Here is a 22,164-nt window from a genome sequence, read left to right on the forward strand (position 1 = left end):
GAAGCACACAAACACATAGGAGAGGGTCTCCCATGCTCAAGAAGCACACCCTCAAGTGGAGAAGCTCAAATGCTGAACGGAAATGGTTGAAGTACACTTTTGCTAAATACTGGCACGTCCAAGTTAACAAGTGCCAATTACTCCCAAGTTTTGGAAAATTATGCCTAATCACACTGAGACGTTCACCCAGGCAAAATATGATTCTCGACCACAGTATTGCTTTGCATCTTTGTTCTTGCTGTTTCCTTTGCCTAAAATGCCCTTGCCCTCCATCTTCACCTGATGAAATTCTTTCTCTCATTTAAGATCTGGTTCAAAGGCTCCCAATTCTATGATGCTTAGTCTTACTGCATCCTGACTCATCTGAGGCCCTGGAAAACGCAGCCCTCCCAGCTCTCCTCCCTAGAATCCCATGAGTCACGCTTTTCCTTCCACACCTTGATCACTTCTCTTCTGTCTCCTTTGTCTTCTTTGTTTCCTAACTGGGCCTTGAAGAGTGAGTCTTAGGGAATTCTGGTTCTCTGATCCTAATTGCCTGTATTTGTGTCATTTCCCCAAGACTTTATCTCCCAATAATTACCTCTTACACCCCTTACTTGAGCTCCAGCTCAAGGAATCTCTATTTCTTGAGCTAATTCCTGGACACATACACTTGGATGTCACCATCATCTCAAACTCAACATGTCCAACCTGGGCTCATCTTCAGCCCTATCCTCTACCCTCATTCCAATTTCCTTCCTTAAATACATAACTTACCATGTCTTCTGAGCTTCTAGTGCTCTAAATGGCGACATCTTCTTTGATTCAATCTCTTCTTTTCCATCTATATCCAGTCAGACAGATCAGGACTTAGCTCCACCCTTATCTGTCCTCTCTGCTCCAGGGCCTGGAGTTTTTTCCACCCCAAACTTGCCTGCGCAACTCAGTGTATGCCTTGATCAGGAATGGGGCTTATATAGACATGCAATTGTTTTATAGATAAAAATGAATGAAGTCTTGTTCTTCTTCACTTGAAATAGTTCTCATTTTCACCTCTTCCGACACTTCTACTTCTCCCCCCATCTGCTTCTCTCATCTCCTCTCCCCTAGGTTAGAGCACCACTGCACTAAGGGTCCTCCCATGAACAGTGCTCTTCACCGCCCTGCCCCAGTGCTTATGCTCACAAAGAATGCTCATTTCCCTCTTCTCTGCTTAGCCAGCTCCTCCTCATCTTCTAAGAGTGAGGTCATTACCCACCTCTACCAGGAAATCTTCCTAGCTCTTCCATCCCAACTGGTAGCTTCTCTTCTCTGGAAGGGAGTTTTTAGTATAGAGAGGGAAGTGGACTTTGGACCTAGTGCAATCTGGGTTTGAATCCCAGTGATGTTATGTATTAACCATATGACCTCAGTTTCTCTGAGCCTCAGATTCCTTACCTAATAAACAAAAAAAATTTTTTTATCTTGCAGAGCTATTGTGAGGATTAAATAAGATCATGTACAGAATATGTCCAGCACATGGTAACAACTCTTATTACCATGTAGGTCTTGAATCTCCTCCAAGGCTGATACATTGCACGACCCCAGGGGGTGTCTCCGTGAATATTGCCCCTTACAGTTGTGAAGTGCACAACTTTCCCATGGTAGTCCAAGTCTGATATGTCTAATATTGATTGTTAGCTAAGTTATTTGAGTGTCTAATAGTCCATAAGCTTCTGAAGGGAGGATGGGGAAGGGAAGTGCCATTCTCTTGCACATAGTCTTGTTCAGTGCTACTTCTCCAGCTCCATCTCTAACCATCATCAGCTGCTCCCCACCCCAACTGTATTGGACTAAACTACTTGTGGTTTCTCTGATGGCAGCAGCCCAGATCCTCATGTCTTTGAACACGCCCATTATCTGGGCTAGAATAGTCTCCAGCTCCCTAGGCTTCTTTATTTGTCTCTTCCTGATGAGACCATGTTAGTCTTCCTTGTTCACCATCGGCATGCTCAGCATCTGTCAATGCCTGGAATGTAAGATGAGCTCAATAAATGTTTGTTGAATGTATACACTGTTTTCAGGGGTTATTACCTAGTTTTCCTCAAGAAGGGGCAGGATATTTTTAAATGAACAGCTGTGTCTCTTTAACTACCATGACTGTGATAGACTGGATGTTTGTGCTTCCCACACCAACTCATATATTACAGTTCTAACCTGCAGGGTGATGGTATTAAGAGGTGGGGCCCTTGGGAGGTGATTAGGTCATGAGGGTGGAGCTCTCATGAATGGGGTTAATGACCTTATAAAAGAGATCCAGAGAGCTCTCTTGCTTTCTTTCCATTGTGTGAGGACACATCAGGACATAGCAGTGTGCATCTGGGCAGACTCACCATAACCTGGCCATAATGGCACCCTAATCTAAAATTTCTAGTCCTCAGAAGTATTAGAAATAAATTTCTGTTGTTTACTATTTACAATAGCCAAGACATGGAAACAACCCAAATGTCCATCAACAGATGACTGGATAAAGAAGATATCATACACACACACACACACACACACACACACACACACAATGGAATGCTACTCAGCCATAAAAAAGAATAGAAGAATGCCATTTTCAGCAACATGGATGGACCTGGAGATTTCCATTCTAAGTGAAGCAAGCCAGAAAGAGAAAGAAAAATACCATGTGATATCACTCATATATCAAATCTTTAAAAATGTCAGAAATGAACTCCTTTACAAAACAGACAGACTCACAGACATAGAAAACAAGCTTATGGTTACCAGGAGGGAAAGGCAGGGGAGGGGGTAAATTGGGAATTCAGGACTGGCAGATACAAACTACTATATATAAAATAGATAAACAACAAGGTTTATCTACTTGCTACTGTACAGCACAAAGAACTCTATTCAACATCTTGTAATAACCTATAATGAAAAAGAATGTGAAAAGGAATACATACAACTGAATCACTATGCTGTATACCAGAAATTAACACAACACTGTAAATTGACTATACTTCATTTAAAAAATTTAAAATTAAAAAACTATTAAACACATAGCATAATACCACCAAAAAAATTAAGTAATTCCAAATTCCACTAAAAAATTCTTTTCTGTTGTTTATAAGCACCCTCGTCTATGGAGCTTTGCTACAGGAGCCCAAATGGAGTGAGACAATGGCTAAATGTCCATACATCCACTAAAACTCTTCGTGTATGTTATTGTAAAATGGATATAATAAGAGCATTTCTCTCAGGGTTGTAGTGGGGGTTGAGTGAGATGCTTCTACTATTCTGGGATTTTCTTTCTCAGATCATCCCAGGGCTGGCTCCTTTTTCACATTCAAAATTCGGTTCAAATGAATTCCCAGAAGCCTTCCTGACTGCTCTGACTCCTTCTCAAATTTCTCTCATATCATCACCTTGTTTTAAGTTCCTCGTGGCATTTGTCGCTATCTCATTTTCTCTTTGTGTAATTATTTATTTGTTCACTAGCTGCGTGACCTTAATTTCTCTCAACCTCAGTTCCTATTCACTGCCATATCCTCAGTGCCTAGAATGATGCCTGGAACATAGTAGCACCCAGTGAATATTTGTCAAATAAACTTACCTTCCCTTCCAAGTTTTTGAGAAAGCTAATGGATAGCCAAATTGAGGTGAAATTTTTCTGGTCACATAAGTTGGGGAACAAAACTCTTTTCGAAGTACTTTCAGCCTATGACTAAAGTATAAGATCCGGCCCCTGGCCTCAGGAGCTTACCATCTAGTTGGTGGGATGTGAGTTGAGTGATTCTTAGAACCGCTGGTGGTTTATGAATCACTAATTCAAACTATGCCTTCCATGGATGAAAAGTGATGCACAAAAGTGATAGGTCTAGCTAAGAAACTATATAGCTAAGTGCTAAGTTGAGTTGTATAGCATCTAAGGGACATGGGGATACAGAGGGAGGGATTCAGTTGGGGGACCTTAAATGAGACAGAAGTCATCCCAGAGAGAAGGGACCAGGCGCTAACATTAGTAAAGCACTTAGAATAGTGTGTGGCCCATAGTAGAAGCTATGTATGGGTTTATGAAATAAAAACACCCTGCTGAGATTTTTACGCCATCAGAATTTTATTTTTGCTCTTAAAAAAGATTCAAAAGTATAAAAAAGCTTTATTCATGAAATGACCACGAGCTGCTCTTTCTCAAAAGCACTCATAAGAGGGCCACAAGAGCACTTATTTGCCTGATATTAGTCAATATTACATGCCAGTTTTAGAAAGAGCAGTTACAGGAGACCCGAAACCTAGGGATCACATGGAATGAATCGGATCATTTGTGCGACGAGACCAAGTCTCAGAAGTATTGGCAAAGGACAAAAACTGCACAGAATGGCCCTCGTGAGCCTCTGCTCGGCGACGTGGGGCCTGGGTACGCCCCTCTTCACTGAAGACACGAGGTGGGCAATTGCAGCTGTGCCTCTGGTTAGACTGGGACAAGGTGAACACCTCATAGCATGTCTCACCATTCTGGGTGGTGGTCTCTTCCCCACCGGTGCCTTTCATGGCGCAGGGCACAGTGAGCCACGGGGAACGCTGGGGGGCTGTGCACGACACTGGGATCACATACTTAGATGAGGTACCCTTTGAAGCATAGTGCAAATCGGTGCTGTAGAGAACCATGTCCTGAGAGACAGCCTTGGCCCTGATGCCACATTCGGTCACGCGGTAGGTGAACTGGTAGGCGTGTGGCTGAACATGGTTGGGAGGGCAACCTAGGCCCAAGTGCAACTCATGAAAGTGTACATACACGTCGTTGTTCAACAGAAAGGGGTGGACAGTGACCATGAACCAGTCTATAGAGCACAGTACAGTCATTGGATTTTGTCCGGAACAGGCCGAAAACACAAAGGTGAGGGTGACCAGTCCTCTTATCAGCTCGAAAACCTTCATCCCTGTAGCGGATCAGGTAAGGACTCTCAGGAAACAGGAAGCTGTCTGGCGAGGATTTCTAGAGCACACAAAAACACAAAAGACAAATCATCTTGTTTCCTATTGAAAGTTCAAACCTGACCATTAAAAAAAAAAAAACCACGCAAAAGGCTATTTCCAAAGCATTAAAAAAAAAAAGCTAAGAGAGTAGGACTGAAATATTCTCACCAAAAAAAAAAAAAAAAAAAAAAAAAGGTACCCATGTGAGGTGAGAGATGTGTTAATTAACTTCATGGGGGGAATCCTTTCACAAGGTATCCGTATGTCAGATCATCACGTTGTATACTTTAAATAGCTTACAATTTTATTTATCAATTCTACCTCAGTAAAACTGAAAAAAAAAAAGAATTAAAAGTAAAGGAAGATATTCTTCTGAGAGAGAGAAGTGAATTTTAATTAGATTGTTGGCACTCACGTGTTCATAGATGACTATATTGGCTTCTTTATGCGACTTTACCATGTTGTTTTGGCATAAAACAGAAATGCCTTACATACAGAATGAGAGTCTACACTGATCAGGAGTAACATCCCTTTGTGTGCGACCCCAACAAAAAAAGAAAACAAAACAGTTTTTATGCCAAACATTTAATGGCGACAGGAAGTAACGGTTTAATTCAAGCTGACAGGACTTCCCTTCTAAGGGCTCCAGTGTCCTCCTGTATACCATACTAATGAACCTCTCCCTATTGCTTTTTTTGGGTTAGCAACACATTTAATTAAATGAAAACCTAAAAAGAAATTGTGGTTTATTCCTGACAACCAAATACTGAAAGTTTTCCAAGTGACTCACTTAAAATGACCAAATGAATACTTCCTAAGTCATTCTGACCATCAGAGTCTCTGCTGCATTAGTCAGGACACCTTGTAAAACAGTGACATTGCAGAAACAAAAATGACCTGGTTTTTCATTGGACATTTTTCCAGCCATATTAATAGGAAAACTACACAAAAGCCCCATATTAAAGAAAGCAAGTCTTGGGTGTGCCCCTTCCAAATTGATTGACTAGAAACCACCTAAAATGTTCTTTGTGGCCGTGGTTTGCACCTCCTCATTGAGTCATATGCTTTGCTTAACATTCTTCTTTGATTTGCACTAGTCTTAAATTTTTTTTCCATAGGAAGCTCCCCAGTCCTGTTGCCTTTTGCCTCCTAAAGAGCAGCAGGCACAGCAGTGGGAGTAATGCTAAGAACAAGTGTCAAAAGTATCAGAAAGAGGTGACGCACGAAAAGGCGAGGGACGAGGAATAGCATCAAATATTGTCCGACTCAGCTTTCCTTTTAAAAGTGAAAATGACATAAATCAAATAGAAAAGGGCCTACGATTTCAAAGGAAATGTCTATGCAGGGTTTAACTTTTGTTCCCTGCTCAGTTAAGTAATCTCTGCCTACATGAATTCATTCTTCCACTAATATTTATTGAGTGTCTACTATGTGCCCAGCAGCATGCTAAAAAGCATCCCAAGATGCCTCTTTCCTCCTCTTTTCCTCAGTTGCAAAATCGCAACTCTTCGCAAAATCTTTCTCTTCCTTTGAATATTGATGAGTTTGCTGCATTCTTCAATGGAAACCATGGCAGCACTCACATGTTTATAGATGCAGTGGCCTGGCATCAGACACTTGATCTGATTGGTACCAGTCTAGTCTTGCTCTCTCTCCCTCTCTCATTCTCTTGGGGGTGTTGGGGTGTAAAGAGAAGCCTAAGGGATCTACCGGCTCCTTCCTTTCCTCTTTGTTCCGAAATGTCTTAGGACTGCTTTTTTGTTTTTCGTGAAGCAAAAAACCCCAAACCAAACCAACCAACAGACAAAACCCAAAAAACCCAGAAGCGCAAGAAGTGTAGCACAGCGAACTGCCCTCAATACCTTGTAATAATAATGAAAAAGAATCTGAAAAAGAATGTATACAACTGAATCAATTTGCTGTACACCTGAAACTAACACAACGTTGTAAATCAACTGTACTTCAATTTAAAAAAAAAAAAAACAGCCAGAAGCAGGAGCAACAAACAAAAAAACCCCAGCCCTCTTACCCCTCCAAAAAAGCCAAACAAACAAAATACGATGACAACACCTTCCTCTTCCAAAAAAAGTAAATTCTGATGCCAGCTGGTCCTGGATAATGACTCAACAGTTAAATAAACAAACTTGCTCTGGAAGCTGAGATCACCACGCCATCACTGTTGCACTTTTGTCGTGGTCTAAGGAAGACCATTTTGCCCTGAGCTGGTTTTAGGAGTGCCTTTCTCTCTGGCTCTCTCCCTCTTTCCTTCTTCCTTCACATCATCTCACAGCCTGGACTTGTTTGTCCTGAACAAAAACCTCCCCTTTAACTGATCTCTGGAATAGGTCAAGGAAACAATCCTTCCACTCCAATTTTCTTGTTCAAACCTAAAAACCAAGACTCAAGTTTAAGGCTCTGTTCTTGTCCAGGGAGTTAGCCATTTACTTCCTCTGCCTCCCTCAAGCATCTTTCTATCCTCCTCCCTTCTCTTTCTTCTCCTGGATAATCCAAAGAGAGTTATAAAAAGCCCAGACTCTCTGAGAAACAAGACAGTCGTCCCCCAACCAATCATTTTAGACTACCTCACCGCTCCTCTCAACATCCACTTTTTGAATTACATCACGCTGAATCAGTCTTGAAGGAAGGGGTTTAGGGGTTTAGAAATCCCTGAGTTTGGGGGTTTAGTTAGCACAAATTTCCTAACTGAGACAGGACAGAATCTGTTTCCTCTGATTTTCTTACAGCCAGGAAGAGAGTACCACAAGATGGGAGCAATCAATGTGTGTGACAACATACCTTTGCGCTCAGATAAAACTGAAAAATGAAGTCAGTGAGAACCGCGTTTAAGACTGCATCTCTAAGGTGAGAGGGAGTAGCTGGGGGATCCGGAGGGGAGGAGAATGCACTTGCTAATGAGCTTGCTGAGGCTACTCCTGGGGAGTTGCTCCCTTTTGCTGACTACAGATCATCGGAACTGGGCAGCCTCCCTTCCTTGCTGCCTGCAATTCCCAGGGAAGGGGAGAGGGTGTGTGTGTGTGGGTGGGTGGGGGATTGGTTATAAGTCATTCACAACACAGTGTGAATTCATCAAATCAGCTGGCTTTCCTAACATCCAGCTGAGATGTGCTGGCAGAATGGGATCCTGGATGGGGAGGCAGAGGGTGGGCTCTGATTAGGGGGGCAGAGGGAAAAGAGGGAAGAAGGGCTAGAAATGGGAAAGGGATGCCAGAAGAGAGACTTGTGCCGGGGTGCCAAACTGAAGGTATTTTTAGCCATAGTTGGGGCTGTGCACAGCATCCGAGGAGCTGAGGGATTTGAGGACTGGGGAAGAAATAGATGCAGAGAGGGGAGCGCTCACCTTGGGACTATTGTCCAACTTCTCAGCGGCGGCTGGGATGTTAGAAAGCAGATCTCAGGGTTTGCATTATCATAGCCCCATTTTGGCTTAATTACAAATTATCCCTACGACATTCCAGAAGCAATGAGCTTAGACGTATTTGTATAGCCACGCAGGGCTTGGCTATTGGTACATACAGTCCTGAACTGAGCTACAGAGAGGCTGGCAAAATCAGAGCTGCTAATGACACCTGGATGCAAAATGTTTGCTTTCCTTGCAGCTCCAGAGTACAGTAGCTTTCTGTTTTTCTAAATGTGGTTTATGCATATACATTTTCCATTGGTTCCTTGGAAAGAGTTTTCCTCCTCCCCCCCCTTAAAAAAATTTCCTAATAAGCCTAATTCTTAATGAATCCTTTACGTTAAAAAAGTATGAAACGTTTTGTTCCGGGAATATGAACTCTGTTTGTTAGTGTCTTACAAGAAAGAGATTGAATATTGATCTAAATGTAGAGCATTTTTAATCTCAAGGAAAAAAGAGATTCTTTTTAAGAGAGACAAAAGCTGAAGTCCAAATTAGTTTTGTGATGTTGGTGAGTGAATTGAGACGTGTAACACAAATCTCCTTGAAAGCAGGCAGGATTTTTGCCTCCCCACCTCCTCTGATGTCATTAGAGACACATATGAACTCTTTGCAAGGGGAATGGAGAGGGGAATTAGCTAAACATTTCCACATCTGGTTTGAGAACAGTTTGGAAAAAGAATTCACTCCATAGGGTCCTGGAAGCTTTTTGGGTCGACAGTTATATATTTTTAAAATTCAGTATACTCATGACAGCATAGTTATCATTTGTATATTGTTTTCCCAGAATCTTGTTGTCAAAACAAAAGGAAACAGAGGGGAAAAGGAAACTCCAAAGCAGTATGCAATTATCTCAGGGAAATATAACTGTCAGGGCGTTGATTTGCAGCAAAGTTTGTTCACTCTTTTGCAGCTGATTTGAAGAAAAATGAATCTGAGTTGGAATAAAGATTCCTTTACAAAATAGGAGCAGAAGAAAGGATCCTAACACTCTGTGGATCCTTGAGTTGAGAAATTCAGATAGTCACATTTTGCCTTTGCCCAGAAACTGTCTCAAGGTTTGGGAACATTTTAAAATTGAGGCCCAGTTTTGAAGACTTAGTTGCTTAGCTGCTCTCAAAGAAAGTGAGAATTGTGATTGTATTAATGATGTTGAAGGTATCTTAAAGTGAGTTAGAAAACGAAATAACTGCTTTTGTAGAATTTACATGAATTCTAAAGAATCTGAGGTTGGCTCAGTTTTCCAACCTTCTGAAGCTTTGGCGAGAAAGAGGAATTAGGAACTGCTAATGCTTAACAGTGTCCATTCTCTCAACTGAGGGAAACACCTTGACTCAACCCTAGGAAAGCTTTCATTCAAATTAAAGTAAAAAGTAATCATTAAAAGTGTTTTATTCCCCCTGATTCTAAAAGTAGAAAAAAACTGTAGAAAAAATTGGGAGATATGGAAAAGAAAAAAAAGAAGAAAACTTTCCTCAACATCCAAATAATCATTATGAAATTTCTGATTTATATAATTTGGGCTTTTGGGGGGGGGGTTGGGGGGGAATCTATATATATATATATGATCCAAAGTCATTTCTGGAAAAAAGGCCTTTTGAAAGCTGTTTTTAATTTTTGACGTTGAATTTGAAAGCAATCAAAGCATTATTTTTGTTTGGGCCATCTGGTTTTGTTCTTATAATCTGTTAAGCTATCAAGCATAGTTTAAATGTCATGGTTCATCTCATGCACAAATAAAGGTTGCGAAAGAAATAAGAGTCCAAGCTCCTTGTAAGAGAGAGAAGTTTTCATTGGGTCATAAATTTGGTCACTAAAAGGTGAGGAGTGTGATGTGAAATCAAACCATAATAAGGCTATGCAACAAGGGTAAACCATACCCTGACTGAATGTAAGTATTTCCAAATAAATACAGAAAGCCGTACTTTAGTGGAAATTGCAACTATCGGGTCATGGGAACTCCTTCCTTGTCGTGCAGAGAAGCTGAGTTCGTTTAATTTTTAAAGTTGAACGAAAGGATGTATTTCATAACTTCTGTAAAATGTAAGGAAAATCCCAAATGCATGCCCCTAATTCAGTTTATGCTTTAATTTAATAATTTATTTGAGTTTGATTTTTCAGAAAACGACACCCTTTGCCACAAAGCCCCAGAGTCCCTTCTCATTCTAAAAGACAAGGTAAGTTTCTGTCTGTGCAGTGCTCTCAAGTTCACAGCAGCACGGCTGCCTTTTTAACCCATTAGTAGTCCCTGGAGGTCTGCCCAAACCAGATAAAGGCCTGTCCCCTGGGATGATTTCCGGCTGTTACCATCAGAAGGCAGAGGATTGAATCAGACACTGCTTCAAGGGCTTCACCACCTCTTTGATACACCTGTGTCAATAAATGAGGGCTCGAGGTGGCTTTCAAAAATGGTCAGGCACATTCCTTGCTCCCTTTCAAAATTGGGATTTTTGAGTACAGATTTTCGTAAAGCGAGGTGCACGTATACGGCCCCAGCTGAAGGATGGCTTAAGTCCAAATCAAACCACAGTTGACTTTACAGGCTGTTTGCTTGATTTTTAACTGAACTGACCAATATGCAGCTCTCCAAAACCCAAAGCTACTTTGTGTATGCCCCACCCAGAGTGTGGCCACTTGGTGTGTATGTACATCTTGACTGAGGCCATTCAACATCTTTTGGCTCCTGAGAGGGAGAAAAGGTTTAGAAAAGGTTCCTTTGATAGGAAGGCCGTTGGCCATTGTTAGGGAGCCTACAATTCGGGAGGCTTGCATGTGTATTGGACTAGGTAAAGATGCATTGCTCTGTGGCCAGGACGTTGTGGGAAGAGCAAATTTCTCTCTCTCTCTCTCACACACACATACACAGATGGACAGATGGACATAGATGAACAGACAGACATACACACTAAGGAGAAAGGAAAGCCCAAGTGCAAATCTATTTCCTGTTATTTCCCTGATTCCTACTATTTTCCCCCATCTCTTAATTCTTGGACTGTAAATTCCTTAGGGAACTGAGTCTTGGTCTACTTAGTATCTGGTACATGGTAAGTGCTCAGTAAATATTTGTTGAATTAAAGAATGAAGGAATCAATGAATGACCACCAGAAATTGCCACTCTCCCCTGTGCCTCCTCGTCCAGCCACTAAGGCCCCGAATCTGGTTATTGGCTAAACCTCTCCTCCACTCCTTCCCCAAAATCCCAGTTGAAGGCTTAGGGTAGCAGTAAAGTTTTTCTTGGTAGAACGTGTATGGCCCCTGCCCATTTACCCACCTGCCTGCCTGCTGGCCTCACTGATGTCAAGGGCTGTATGTCTGCCCAGCCCAGTGGTACCCACTGCCGTCTCAATTAGCTCCTAGCCAGCCACTCCAAATGGAGCCAGCCCATTTTGCACTAACTTCCCAACCCTGGTCACTAGACTCCTTCCTTCTGTCAAGCAACCAAACACAATCAGTGTCAGCATGCCTGGATTTAGTGGTAGATTCACAGGATCTCTCCACTCTGATGGTCTCAGGCAAGTGAACAAAGTCAACCTCTAGAGAGAAGATAAGGTGCAACTCTCCTCTGGTCTGGCTTTACATGAGAGGAGAGAAGAAATTGTTAAGCACACCCAGACCACGTCCAGGCAACTGAGAGACACAGCACAAGCAGAACCGGAAGTCTCGGGTCCACAAGGTACTGAGGAGTGATGGGGTGCCTAGAACGGGCTTCCCGGAGTCACCAGGCTGACTGAGGCAAGTGGACACAGCCCCCTGAAGTGGCCCATGGATGGATTCCCTTAGCTACATGGGGGAACCAGACCACGGGCTGGAGAGCTGTTCCTCCTCAGAGCACATCTACATGTCCACCACCAGTTCCGAGCACAGAGGGAGAAATCAGAAAATGCCAGAGGCTCCTGGGAAATCGGAGGCAAGATGGGTTAAGTCTCCCCTACCGCAAGTTGGCCCTTGGCTCACTCCGGGCCAGGCTGGCTCAGTCCACTCTGCCAACTCCAGGCTGAGAGAGAGATCCAGGCCAACTCCAGGTTTTGTTTCAGTGTCCCCACAATCTGAGTGTGCCCCCAAATGCTTTCAAGTTACCTCATCTCCACATATGCTATGTATTTCACTGGCAGATATCACTCTCCATTTCTGTCATCTGTACCTTTTATATAAAACACAAGCTTAATTTTTTGGGTGTGATGGGTCCTTATCCTGGTAATATCAAAATACTTGGGGCAGAGTGTTGGCTTGGTGCATTTTCTATGCAATTAGTATCTGGTTAAAATATACACATAATCCATCAGAGAGAGCACAGCCCTGTTGACACCTTGATCTTGGACTTCTAGATGCAGAACCACGAAGAGAACACATTTCTGTTGTTTAAAGCTGCGCACTTTGTGGTACTTTGTACAGCAGCCCTAGCAAACTAATAAATACATTTTTCCAACAAACTGAACAGACACACGTGCTTCCTTCCTGAGATAAGAGCTTGAAACTATGAATGTTCTGACTCTGTGTCTTGCTGCAACATTAAATTCCATTTGGGATTAGAAAGATGATGACTAACCAGGAATGGAGACGGGAAGTTAGAGAGAAAAGAGCCAGTCTAAAGGGGTGCCAGTGCCGGTCCTGGGCACTTACAAGAGAATGGAATTAGGGAGGGGGATTTCAGTGTAATATCATTTAGACTTTCCTAAGTCTAAAAGTTGCCCAAAAATGAACAGAGAAGCTTGGTGTAGAACTAAGTTTTCTTGGCTCTCGGCAGGCGTTCTGGTAGAGGTTGGGTGGCCACTTGTCAGGATGCCTGTCCTATGTGGGAGGCGAGATTAGAGGGTCTTGAAGGCTCAAACACAGGATGCCATGTGTGTGTTCCCAAGCATGTGTTCATAATATACTATCATATAATTCATAATGTGTTCATAATTGTGTATCATAATGTGGTTGTAATTAATGCATATATTATGAACACAGGCGAAGGAACACACACATACACATACACACCATGCACCCATGTGTATGTCATTTACATAGGTCTTCCGGAAATACACAAGACTATACCGTACTGCCTGACAGGGACCTGAGCCCTCAGCCACGTTTTTGTTGTGATTGGAGCTTAGTGATATTGGTGGCAATTACAAGGGCAAGGTGCCAGGGGAGAAGGGAAGGGGAGTCATGATATAGACGTAAATACTCAGAATGGAGCTTACTGTCCAGCTGTAAACGGTGGGGGGCTGACATGGCCTTTCTAAGCAGCATGATCTCAGAGAGCCCTGCACCAGGGATTCTCTTGACAAAGGCTGGGACTCTGCTCCTTGGAACTACCATCTATGGAGGCCCTAGCACAGCTCTAGGGCAAGTGATCAAACGTATAAATATTTTCTATTTAACCTAGAAAGGAACAACTTTTATTTTATGTTTATGTTTTTTTGCAATGTTCTAAGCAAGTGCAGAATCCCAGGATTTCTGAAAGTTTGTTTCAACATACATGAGTCACATATGGCAATAAATCTCAAAGGTTTTCTTTAATTTGCCTATCTTTTATTTGTATAGAGACGCTCCTCCCTTGGAGTGTGCCCTCTCCTGTTATCTCCCTTGATCCTTGCAGCTCTTTTGTAAGGTCCTCAAAGACAAACATCACATGTTAAAGTTGTGGGAATAGTGGCCCCGAAGGGCAGAGAGGCTCTGGGCCTCCAGCCTTCCCAGCAGCCTGCCTGGCTTCTCTCCCCCTTTACACTGTACTCAAAATTGTAAGATGCCATGATGAGCTAACCACTGTGGAAAGGAGGGGAAAGTCCTGAAGTGGCTTGACCTGTGGGCTACTGCTCCAAGATACGTGGTGAATTCTGCATCAGTGCTGATGGCTGGCTATTTAGGAGATAGAGCAGAACTGACTCTCAAACTCAGCCAAGGGAGTACCAGAGCTCTGGGAGTAACTTCCCACAGCTGCGGAAGGCTGAGGGCGGCTCCAAGATGGCAAATGGTAGCGAGGGGCAGGGACTGAACTTTCGACAATAGCCCCAGATTTGAAAATGACAAGAGGAAGAACAGAGTATTCACAGGCTAGAGAGGGTAGACCCAGCTAGACAGCAGCTGAGTGTGTCATCTGTGTTTCTCTTGTTACTTTTTAAAGTTTGCTTTCTACTCCTAAGTTACGGGAGCGATAACAGAAACCAAGTCCACCCGTTAGACAAGGCTGTGTGTCGCAGGCAGCTGTCTGATGTAGAAACTGAGATTCCGCTGAAGAACGAAGGAAGGAAGCAAACATTTGCTGAGACACTGTTCTAAGGGGCTTTACTTGCAATATCTCATTGACTCCTCACAGTAACCCTGTGTGGTAGGTACTCTTAGTAAGGGCCACATTCTACAGAAGAAGAAATTAAAGATCGGATAGTTTAGGTAGCTCATTAAAGACAAAATGCTCGCAAGTGGCAAAGACAGGACTGGAAGCATCTGCCACGCTCTCAGAGCTTCTGGAGTTCTCTTTCTAGTATCTGCCAACACTAAGAAGGTGACACCAGGAAGGTGTTTAACAAAGAGGACATAAAAAAAAAAAGAGGCAAAGATTGTTTATGGGGATCAGAGTCTAGGGTGACAGGAAGGTGAGGAAATTAACTTTCCAAGCAGGGGAAGTCAAGGAAAAAGGGCAATCAATGAGAGCCAGAAATTCAGAAGCATGCAGAGAAGATCATTCTAGATCACTGTTATCACTCCTTGTATTTCAGACTTCTAAAGACCAAGCAGTCGTTTCTGATTTCAATGTAACACATTTATTTCACGAGCGGACTGGTTACCCCTAACATAATGCACCTCAGGACTTCGGTATAATCACGTCTCCCCCATGACAAGGGAAATGTGTATGACTTCTGTACAAAGCCATCAAATCTGGCAACCCCAGACTATGAAGAATGGCCTGCAAGCTCACCCCCAAAATCTTTCTGACTGGGAAAAGGGTATCGTGCATTCTCAAATTCTTACATCTGTCACAGAAGTAGAGAATCACATGTTCCTAATTCCACCCTGAGGACAGAGATTGTGTCTCTTTCTGATTTCATCATGTCTTTAAGAGGAATGCCGAGCTTCATTTACCAGGCCGGAGTGTTTGTGAAGCTCCAGACAGGGCTTGGACGGGAGGAGGAAGAGAACAGACAGCCAAAAGAGACTTCACATTCGTTCCACGTTCTAAACAACTGGAGCTGGGCAGCCTGGTGCCCCGACAAAAGTTGGGTTTTCACAAACATTTTAGCACTCACTTAAAAAAAAACCCACTTAGTGAGTATAAAGAAAGCAGCAGGGCCTGGAGTGCTCTTCGTTCCTGGTCAAAGCCACTAGCTCGAGATGCTGGAGAAAGACACTGAGCTTCTCTCCCCCAATAACGCCATCTGGCATTCTCTCATATGCTTTATGAAGAATCTTACATTGTTTGAGCCATGCACTGGCTCATAAGAAGAGTTGAACAACTGTGGCACCCACCTGTTAGAAATCAAGACTGGGCTATTAAAGCCAGCAGGGCTGACCCGTTAGAAGGGCCTGACCGTTTTGTGTGGAAGACGAACCTCTCCTAAACCCAGGGATTAGCATGTTCACATTGGGACCATCACTGAAGCAGGTGCTCATTCTGTGGGTGGTTTGGAGTCATTTTTCTGACTGCCTAGAGGTAGAAGCTGAAATAGAATAAGTCCTCAGAGGGCACAACCCCGGACAGTGGACTGAGAGATAAGGGAGACATTCCTTGCTCTTTGCTTCCTTGGAAAATGGAAAAAGAAACTCTCAGCACAAAATGGCGGCCGCCGTGACTCTTTGGTGTTTGTGCTACAGAACTAGACGGGAAGGAGTTGATTAAGGAAACATGAAGGTTTGTGTTTATCAGGGGATATGGTCATTTGGAACTCATCCCTCACCAGTAATGTATGTTTAAATTCCAACTCTCTAATTAAGCAACACTTTCAAAAGGGCCACCTTATCATTATTTATAAAATAAACTGATTTTCAGGAAGGAGGATTTTTGCTTTCCTTTGAGAGATTTTGCTGGTGGAAGACTGTCAACCTAGGGGGCATTTTTTAAAAATCAAGTTTTAAGTAGCACTTATTACTTCTAAATACAAGAATTTATGGTTTTACTTCATCATCTTAAGAGTCCATGCTCCTATAAAGGTGACTAGAAATTTGATGCTAGTAATATTCTTGTTATGATTTCCTCAATATGGACACATCCTTCAGATTTCTAGGCTAATTGGATATTGGCGATAGTAAGTGGTCTTGGGGAGGAGGTTATGGAGACAGTGGCTTAACTCATCGTTTTTTTTTTTTTTTAATTTGTGTTGTTTTAAAATATTTTTTAAAAAGATCTAGTCCAATAGTGTTTTTTTAAAAATTGAAGTACTGGGGATTGAACCCAGGACCTCATGCACGCTAAGCACGCCCTCTACCACTGAGCTATCCTCGCCCCCTCAAAATCATTATTCTTGAATATAGAAACTCAAGTAAAACTGCACAGAGAAACAGGGCTCGTAGCATCTTTTAGAAGCTCCTAATCTATTTTCATGCTGATGTCTAAACCACATTCAGAGTTTTTCATATGCCTGGGCATTGGAGATAGATGTAAGCTTGAATTGGGGCTCTGTCGCTTCCTAGCTGGGTGACCTTGGGCAAGTCACTTCCCCCTCCTGGCTTCAGTTTCCTTATTAAAAAAACAAAACAAAACAAAAACAGGACCAGTGATAGAAACTGCCTCACAGGACTGGAGGATTGAATGAGGTATGAGAAAAGGCACATTCAGGACCTGGCACAGAGCAAGTGCCCCATAAGCTATAGGATAGGTTTGGGCAGACAGCCTGGCTGCGTCTTCCTTCCACCCTTACCTCCCTCCACCCCCTTGTGAGTCCCAACTAGAGTCCCATCAATCTGCCACTCTCCTCGGGGGTTGCCGGAAATTCCTGGCGCAGATGTCTCCTACAGGGATGAATTTTGGATCTTCCTCCATCCACCCCTGTTACCACTGAATTATGGGGCGAGAGAGGAGAGGAGACCCATTGAGCGGGAGAGGAGAAAACAAGCGCCTTCTGTGTACTCGTGCCCTGGCTAGCCCAGGCTCATGCCTGAAATAGGTGTTCGGTAAATACTTGAGGAATGTATGTACAAGTGAATGAAAAGAGAGAGGCGGCGGCGGGCAGGCATCCGGGAAAGGAGAGAAAGAAACGAGAGTTGAGAGTCTTGGCAACATTTCCTGACTCTGCACCCACATCTCTCTATCTCAGGGGCCTCCCCTGGCCATGGACTGTGGCCAACCCCTATCCTCTCCTTCCTTTTGCATAGGTTACGTGCAAGACCCTTCACACCCCAACCAAGAGACCCAGACAGAAGCTAGGGGGGTGGAGGATGGGGGATCCCCACTTTGGGTTCAGAGCACCCGAATCTCTCAGCTGTGAACAGACAATAGCTTCATTTCAATGCAGGTCTCTGGAAGCTCCTCCAGGGAGATCCAGATAGAACCCCACCCATCACTGGGAAATCCCCTTCCTGTCTCGAGGCTGAGCAGTTGGGGTGCCAGATGACAGATCCACTAGTCCACCCCCACTTCTTACTTCACACACGCAAGCAACATGACTACCAGGTTTTGCCGTGAACGGCGTGCAAGTGAGTAGGACACCTGTACCCACAGGTGGATCAACACGACACTGAACATGCGTGCTGACCAGGCAAGGCACTGAGGCTGAGGATTATGCTTTTTACAGGCAACGTTTTAAAACCTTATGTGCTGTGGTTTCCCACTGCCTTTCATAAGCTCAACTTCTGTTCTGACATTTGTTTCAAATAAGGTTTCCTTCCATAAAAATACCACTTACGGACGCACATGCAGGAATGTGCATTTGGCTTTTCCTGGGTGTTAAATATTTTATTTGATGTGCTGATTTTCAAACTACATGGCTGGAAAATTAATATACACTTAATTGCCTGTGTGACAACCTCTCAGCACAGAAGCAACAGTGATTCCAATCCTGAATCCTTGATTCTTGACCTCTTGCTCCCTGTGACCTCCCAGCCCCAATCCATGTCACACTCAATCTCCAGTGGCCCACCAATTCTGCAACTGACACATAAAAACAGGCCAAACCTCTCCCCCAAAATAAACAAAACCACCACCAACAAAGAACTGGAAAAAGAATGTGAGGATTCCACCCTACATGATGTGATTGAAAATTCAAACAATATTTTAAAGGGAACCATTAAGCCAGTCCTTTCTAACACATGTAACTTCTTGATTGGTTCCACATTTACATCATCTCTGGCTTGATCTGGTTCTTGGGGTCTGACTCAGCAAGCTGTTGTTTCATCTCATTCCATACATGCTGCGAGTGAGGGGTATCTGTAAGTTACCCCCCCCCCTTTTTTTTTTAAATTAAAAAAATTGGTGAAAAACAGAGCTGACTTCCAATGTGGGCAATTCTAGCTAATGGGTCAGTGGATGAGCCCCGCACAGTGTGTGGAGGGGACCCCGAGGTGGGGGTAATTTTGGTCTAATGGCAGCTGGCTGAGCAGCTGGGAGACAGCAGCTGCAGGGGACTACTTCGATGGAGGGTAGAATTTAAAGTTGGATTTCTGTACAGAGCTATTCAAACTGGCCGAACCTCAGGTTGAATTCTATCCCTCGGTGTACGTTACCAGCTTATGCCTTGACATCAGTGAACCAGGGGCGTAACAAAGACCCTTGCCTACTTCACAGCGTTATAGGGGAGATTTCAGGACCAAAAGGTGGCAATTCTTATGTGACCTCCTTCTCTTCAACACGACACGATGTTTTGATGGAACTAAGCATTGAGGATGGACCGCCAACAGGGCTCTTATTTAAAGTTTAAAATGTCCTTTCATAACTGTTGGAAAGGAGGTTTGTATACAGAGAGAGTATCTAGGATTTGCCCATTTCTGTTTAAAAAAAATCCTTCCTGACTGTAAATCCTGTGTTCTGTAAATAATTTTTGGGTCCAAGAAGACCAACGACTCACATTTTCATACCCCAGTGCCCTGCTTCTGGAGTCCACAGTGGAGTCCACAGTGACGGGAGGCAGACAGCATCTTCACAGGAAGGGACGACAAATGGATCCAAACGTACATAATTGATTTAGTAAACAAGCTCATCATCTTCTAAATTTTTAAATTCATCGTGAGCAAATCCGTTGGAAAAAATATACAGCATTCCTCCTAAAGTGATTTGCTAATTGCGGGAAGGGTGAGAGCGATGTTCAACCCAGGTGCCCGGGATATCACACCTGTGAGTGTGGGAACGCAGTCTCAGCTGTTAAACCGGAGGGGCCGTGAAGTGAGCTTGGGGCTGGGCTGTGAAAGGCCCCTTCTTTCCAGGAGAATCCAAGGTCATCTCACCATTGGCTCCCTCCCCTCTCCTCCTCCTCACCTCCAGCACTGCACTTAGGGCTGCCTGAGCCTTCCCAATTTTCCTTTCTCTCTGACTTCATTCATGTGCTACTTACGATGACCTCTGCCTGGTACGTCCGCTTATTTATGAGACCTGCTGGGTTTCAAGGTGGCAGGCGGGTGCAGAGGGGGACAGGCATTAACATCAATGTGGTTGTCCTATCCTTCCCCCTTCTTAACCTCCAAGCTAGCAAAAGGGGCAAGTTTCCTGCAGAATAAAGCAACTGCGAGCTCATTTCTTGGTCTTATGAACCGGGACTGTTTCCCCCACTTAAAACATGTGATTGAGCCTGGAAAAAAGCGCAGTGTAGAAGGTTCTGGGATTTGTATTCTCAGAGTACTGTGAATAAGGTTCATATACAAAAAGTCTGCACCTAGGAGACCTGCAAAATGCCCTCGAGTAGGTTTTCATGGGTTAAGATTTGATTAGCCACTCCCAGCTCTAGCTGTTTTGCTGAAAACTACTCATGGGAAAGCTTGGTAATGTTTGTATCTTGCCCACTTCCCCCTATAACCTCTCCCGTGTTCCGTGTGTACTGGAATTAGACCCTCTTGGCAGGGGAGACTGAGGTGATTTCAGGAACCTGTGGGTGTTTGGTGATTGCCAGTTGCTGGTGGGTGAAGGGCAACTCCCTGAGATAGGGAGCACGGAAACCAAACACAAGCGGAGTGGACCCTGGCCCAGGACGGGTGTGGGAGGGGGCTTTTGTGAGAACATGGTCTGACCAGAGGATGATGGACAAAGGGAGAATCCTCAAGGACGTAGAAAGCTCAGGCTGGAGGAAGGGAGGAGAAAGTTGGGATGAATTCAATCAAGAGCAGTAGAAGGCAGAAGGGCAGCTTGGGAAAAAGCTGACTTAGTGGGGGACCCGGGGAGCAAAGCTAATTCAAGCACCGCCCGCAAGCATGGGAACGAGGGAGGGTTGAGGAAGTGCTCTGGTGTCAGGTGGCCGTGAGGAGAGCGCTGTTCATTGTAGCTGGGGACTTGCCTGTGGAACTCAGCCAGCAAGGACCTTGTTTCCCCTAAGGGGCTGGGTGGGGATGGGGGAGCCTAGGTGGCCTGGGCCTGGATCATGGTATATTGAGAAGAAAAGGCAAGTTTCTGTGTTAAAGGCTAAACAGGTTGGACTTGTCCCTGAAATGTACTGACGTGGGACATCTGCAACCCCCACCCTACCACCATTCCTCCTACTGGAAAAATCTGGCTTCCTTGCTGGCTGGTGTGGGAGTGGAGGCTCCAATGTGAGTGACAGGGAATGGAAAACCTAGAGAAGCATGAGAAACAGAATTCGGGCTCTAAGATCAAAGTCAAAAGGAGAGTCTCCTTTCACATCTTTTGTGCTCTCCCAACTCAACTCAGTTATTCTCCCGGGGGAAAGAAATATAGGTAATGGAAACCATAATTTTTGATACCTACCAGTTCTTATTCAGCCTGGGCAGGCACTCTAACCTAGCACATGGTTCCATCAATCCCTGGGCTCCACTGGGTCATTTGGAAGGATCCTTGGTGGGTGGAAAGGACCCCCTAATGATGGACACATGGGCACTGGGGCCCACATTTGCATACCTAGCACCTCCAGGGCCTGAATTCCATGCCTCAAAGAGTACAATGGGTCCCCCACCCTAAAAAGGTAGGAAGCCACTGCTTCATTATCAGTCCATGGACTTGAACAGTGCTTTTTGCTCCAGAGTATCTCCATATCTATCCAGTTTTATGAATGTGGGAAGTGGGGTAAGTAATGCTTTGCATATTTTCATAAGACAGAAAATAAATACCAAATCAAAGTTCATTTTCCTTAATATGATTTTAAGTAACTATGTTTAATTCAACCAGGCTCTTACTAACCACCTTTCTTTCTTCCAACAAATACGTACCGAGCACCTTCTTCAGACCAGCACTGTGCTGGGTCCTGGGAATATACGAAGGTGGAGTAAGGCAGGGTCCCTACATGCATGGAGTTTACAATCCCAAGTGGGAGACACAGTAAATAGATAAAACATCATTATTTAGCATTCAATAGTTAATCTCAAAAACGTGTAACTAAAATTGTGATAAATGATATGAAGGTTAGAGTCAAGTGTTGTGAGAGTGTATAATACAAGGATCTAACCTAGTCTTGGGGTCTGGCTTAAGGCCTCTCTCAAGAAGAGACATTTCCACATCAGTTTTCAGACTCAGCGCTGGGGCCGCAGGTGGAAAGATAGTGAGTGTGTGTCAACAGAACGGCCAAGATCAAAGCTACAGAGCTGGAGCGCAGGTCAGCACAAGCTTCTCCCTGCCACTCTTACCGGGGTTATCTTCCTCTCTTCCCTGCTACTCTTTTCCCTCTGCTGCCACCAGCCATCACCTTCTCCCCTCATGTGAGCACAGGTCAGGTGGGTCTCTATCTTTCATC

The 22,164-nt window shown here is 43.9% G+C and overlaps 1 protein-coding gene across 2 annotated transcripts in view; it reads right to left on the bottom strand.

Annotated features, from left to right (window-relative positions):
- Positions 1 to 4,077: 4,077 nt before the first annotated feature.
- PLAC1 (placenta enriched 1) overlaps positions 4,078 to 22,164 on the bottom strand; it is an 81,583-nt gene continuing 63,496 nt past the window's right edge. For both annotated transcript variants that reach the window (XM_010968481.3, XM_074359489.1), the window contains exon 2: positions 4,078 to 4,963. In XM_010968481.3, coding sequence (XP_010966783.1) covers positions 4,267 to 4,905 — 639 coding nt within the window. In that variant the 5' untranslated portion in view covers positions 4,906 to 4,963 and the 3' untranslated portion in view covers positions 4,078 to 4,266. The remainder of the gene's footprint in view (positions 4,964 to 22,164) is intronic.

This window comes from Camelus bactrianus, chromosome X (genome assembly GCF_048773025.1).
Source record: "Camelus bactrianus isolate YW-2024 breed Bactrian camel chromosome X, ASM4877302v1, whole genome shotgun sequence".
In the NCBI taxonomy this organism is placed as follows: Eukaryota; Metazoa; Chordata; class Mammalia; order Artiodactyla; family Camelidae; genus Camelus; species Camelus bactrianus.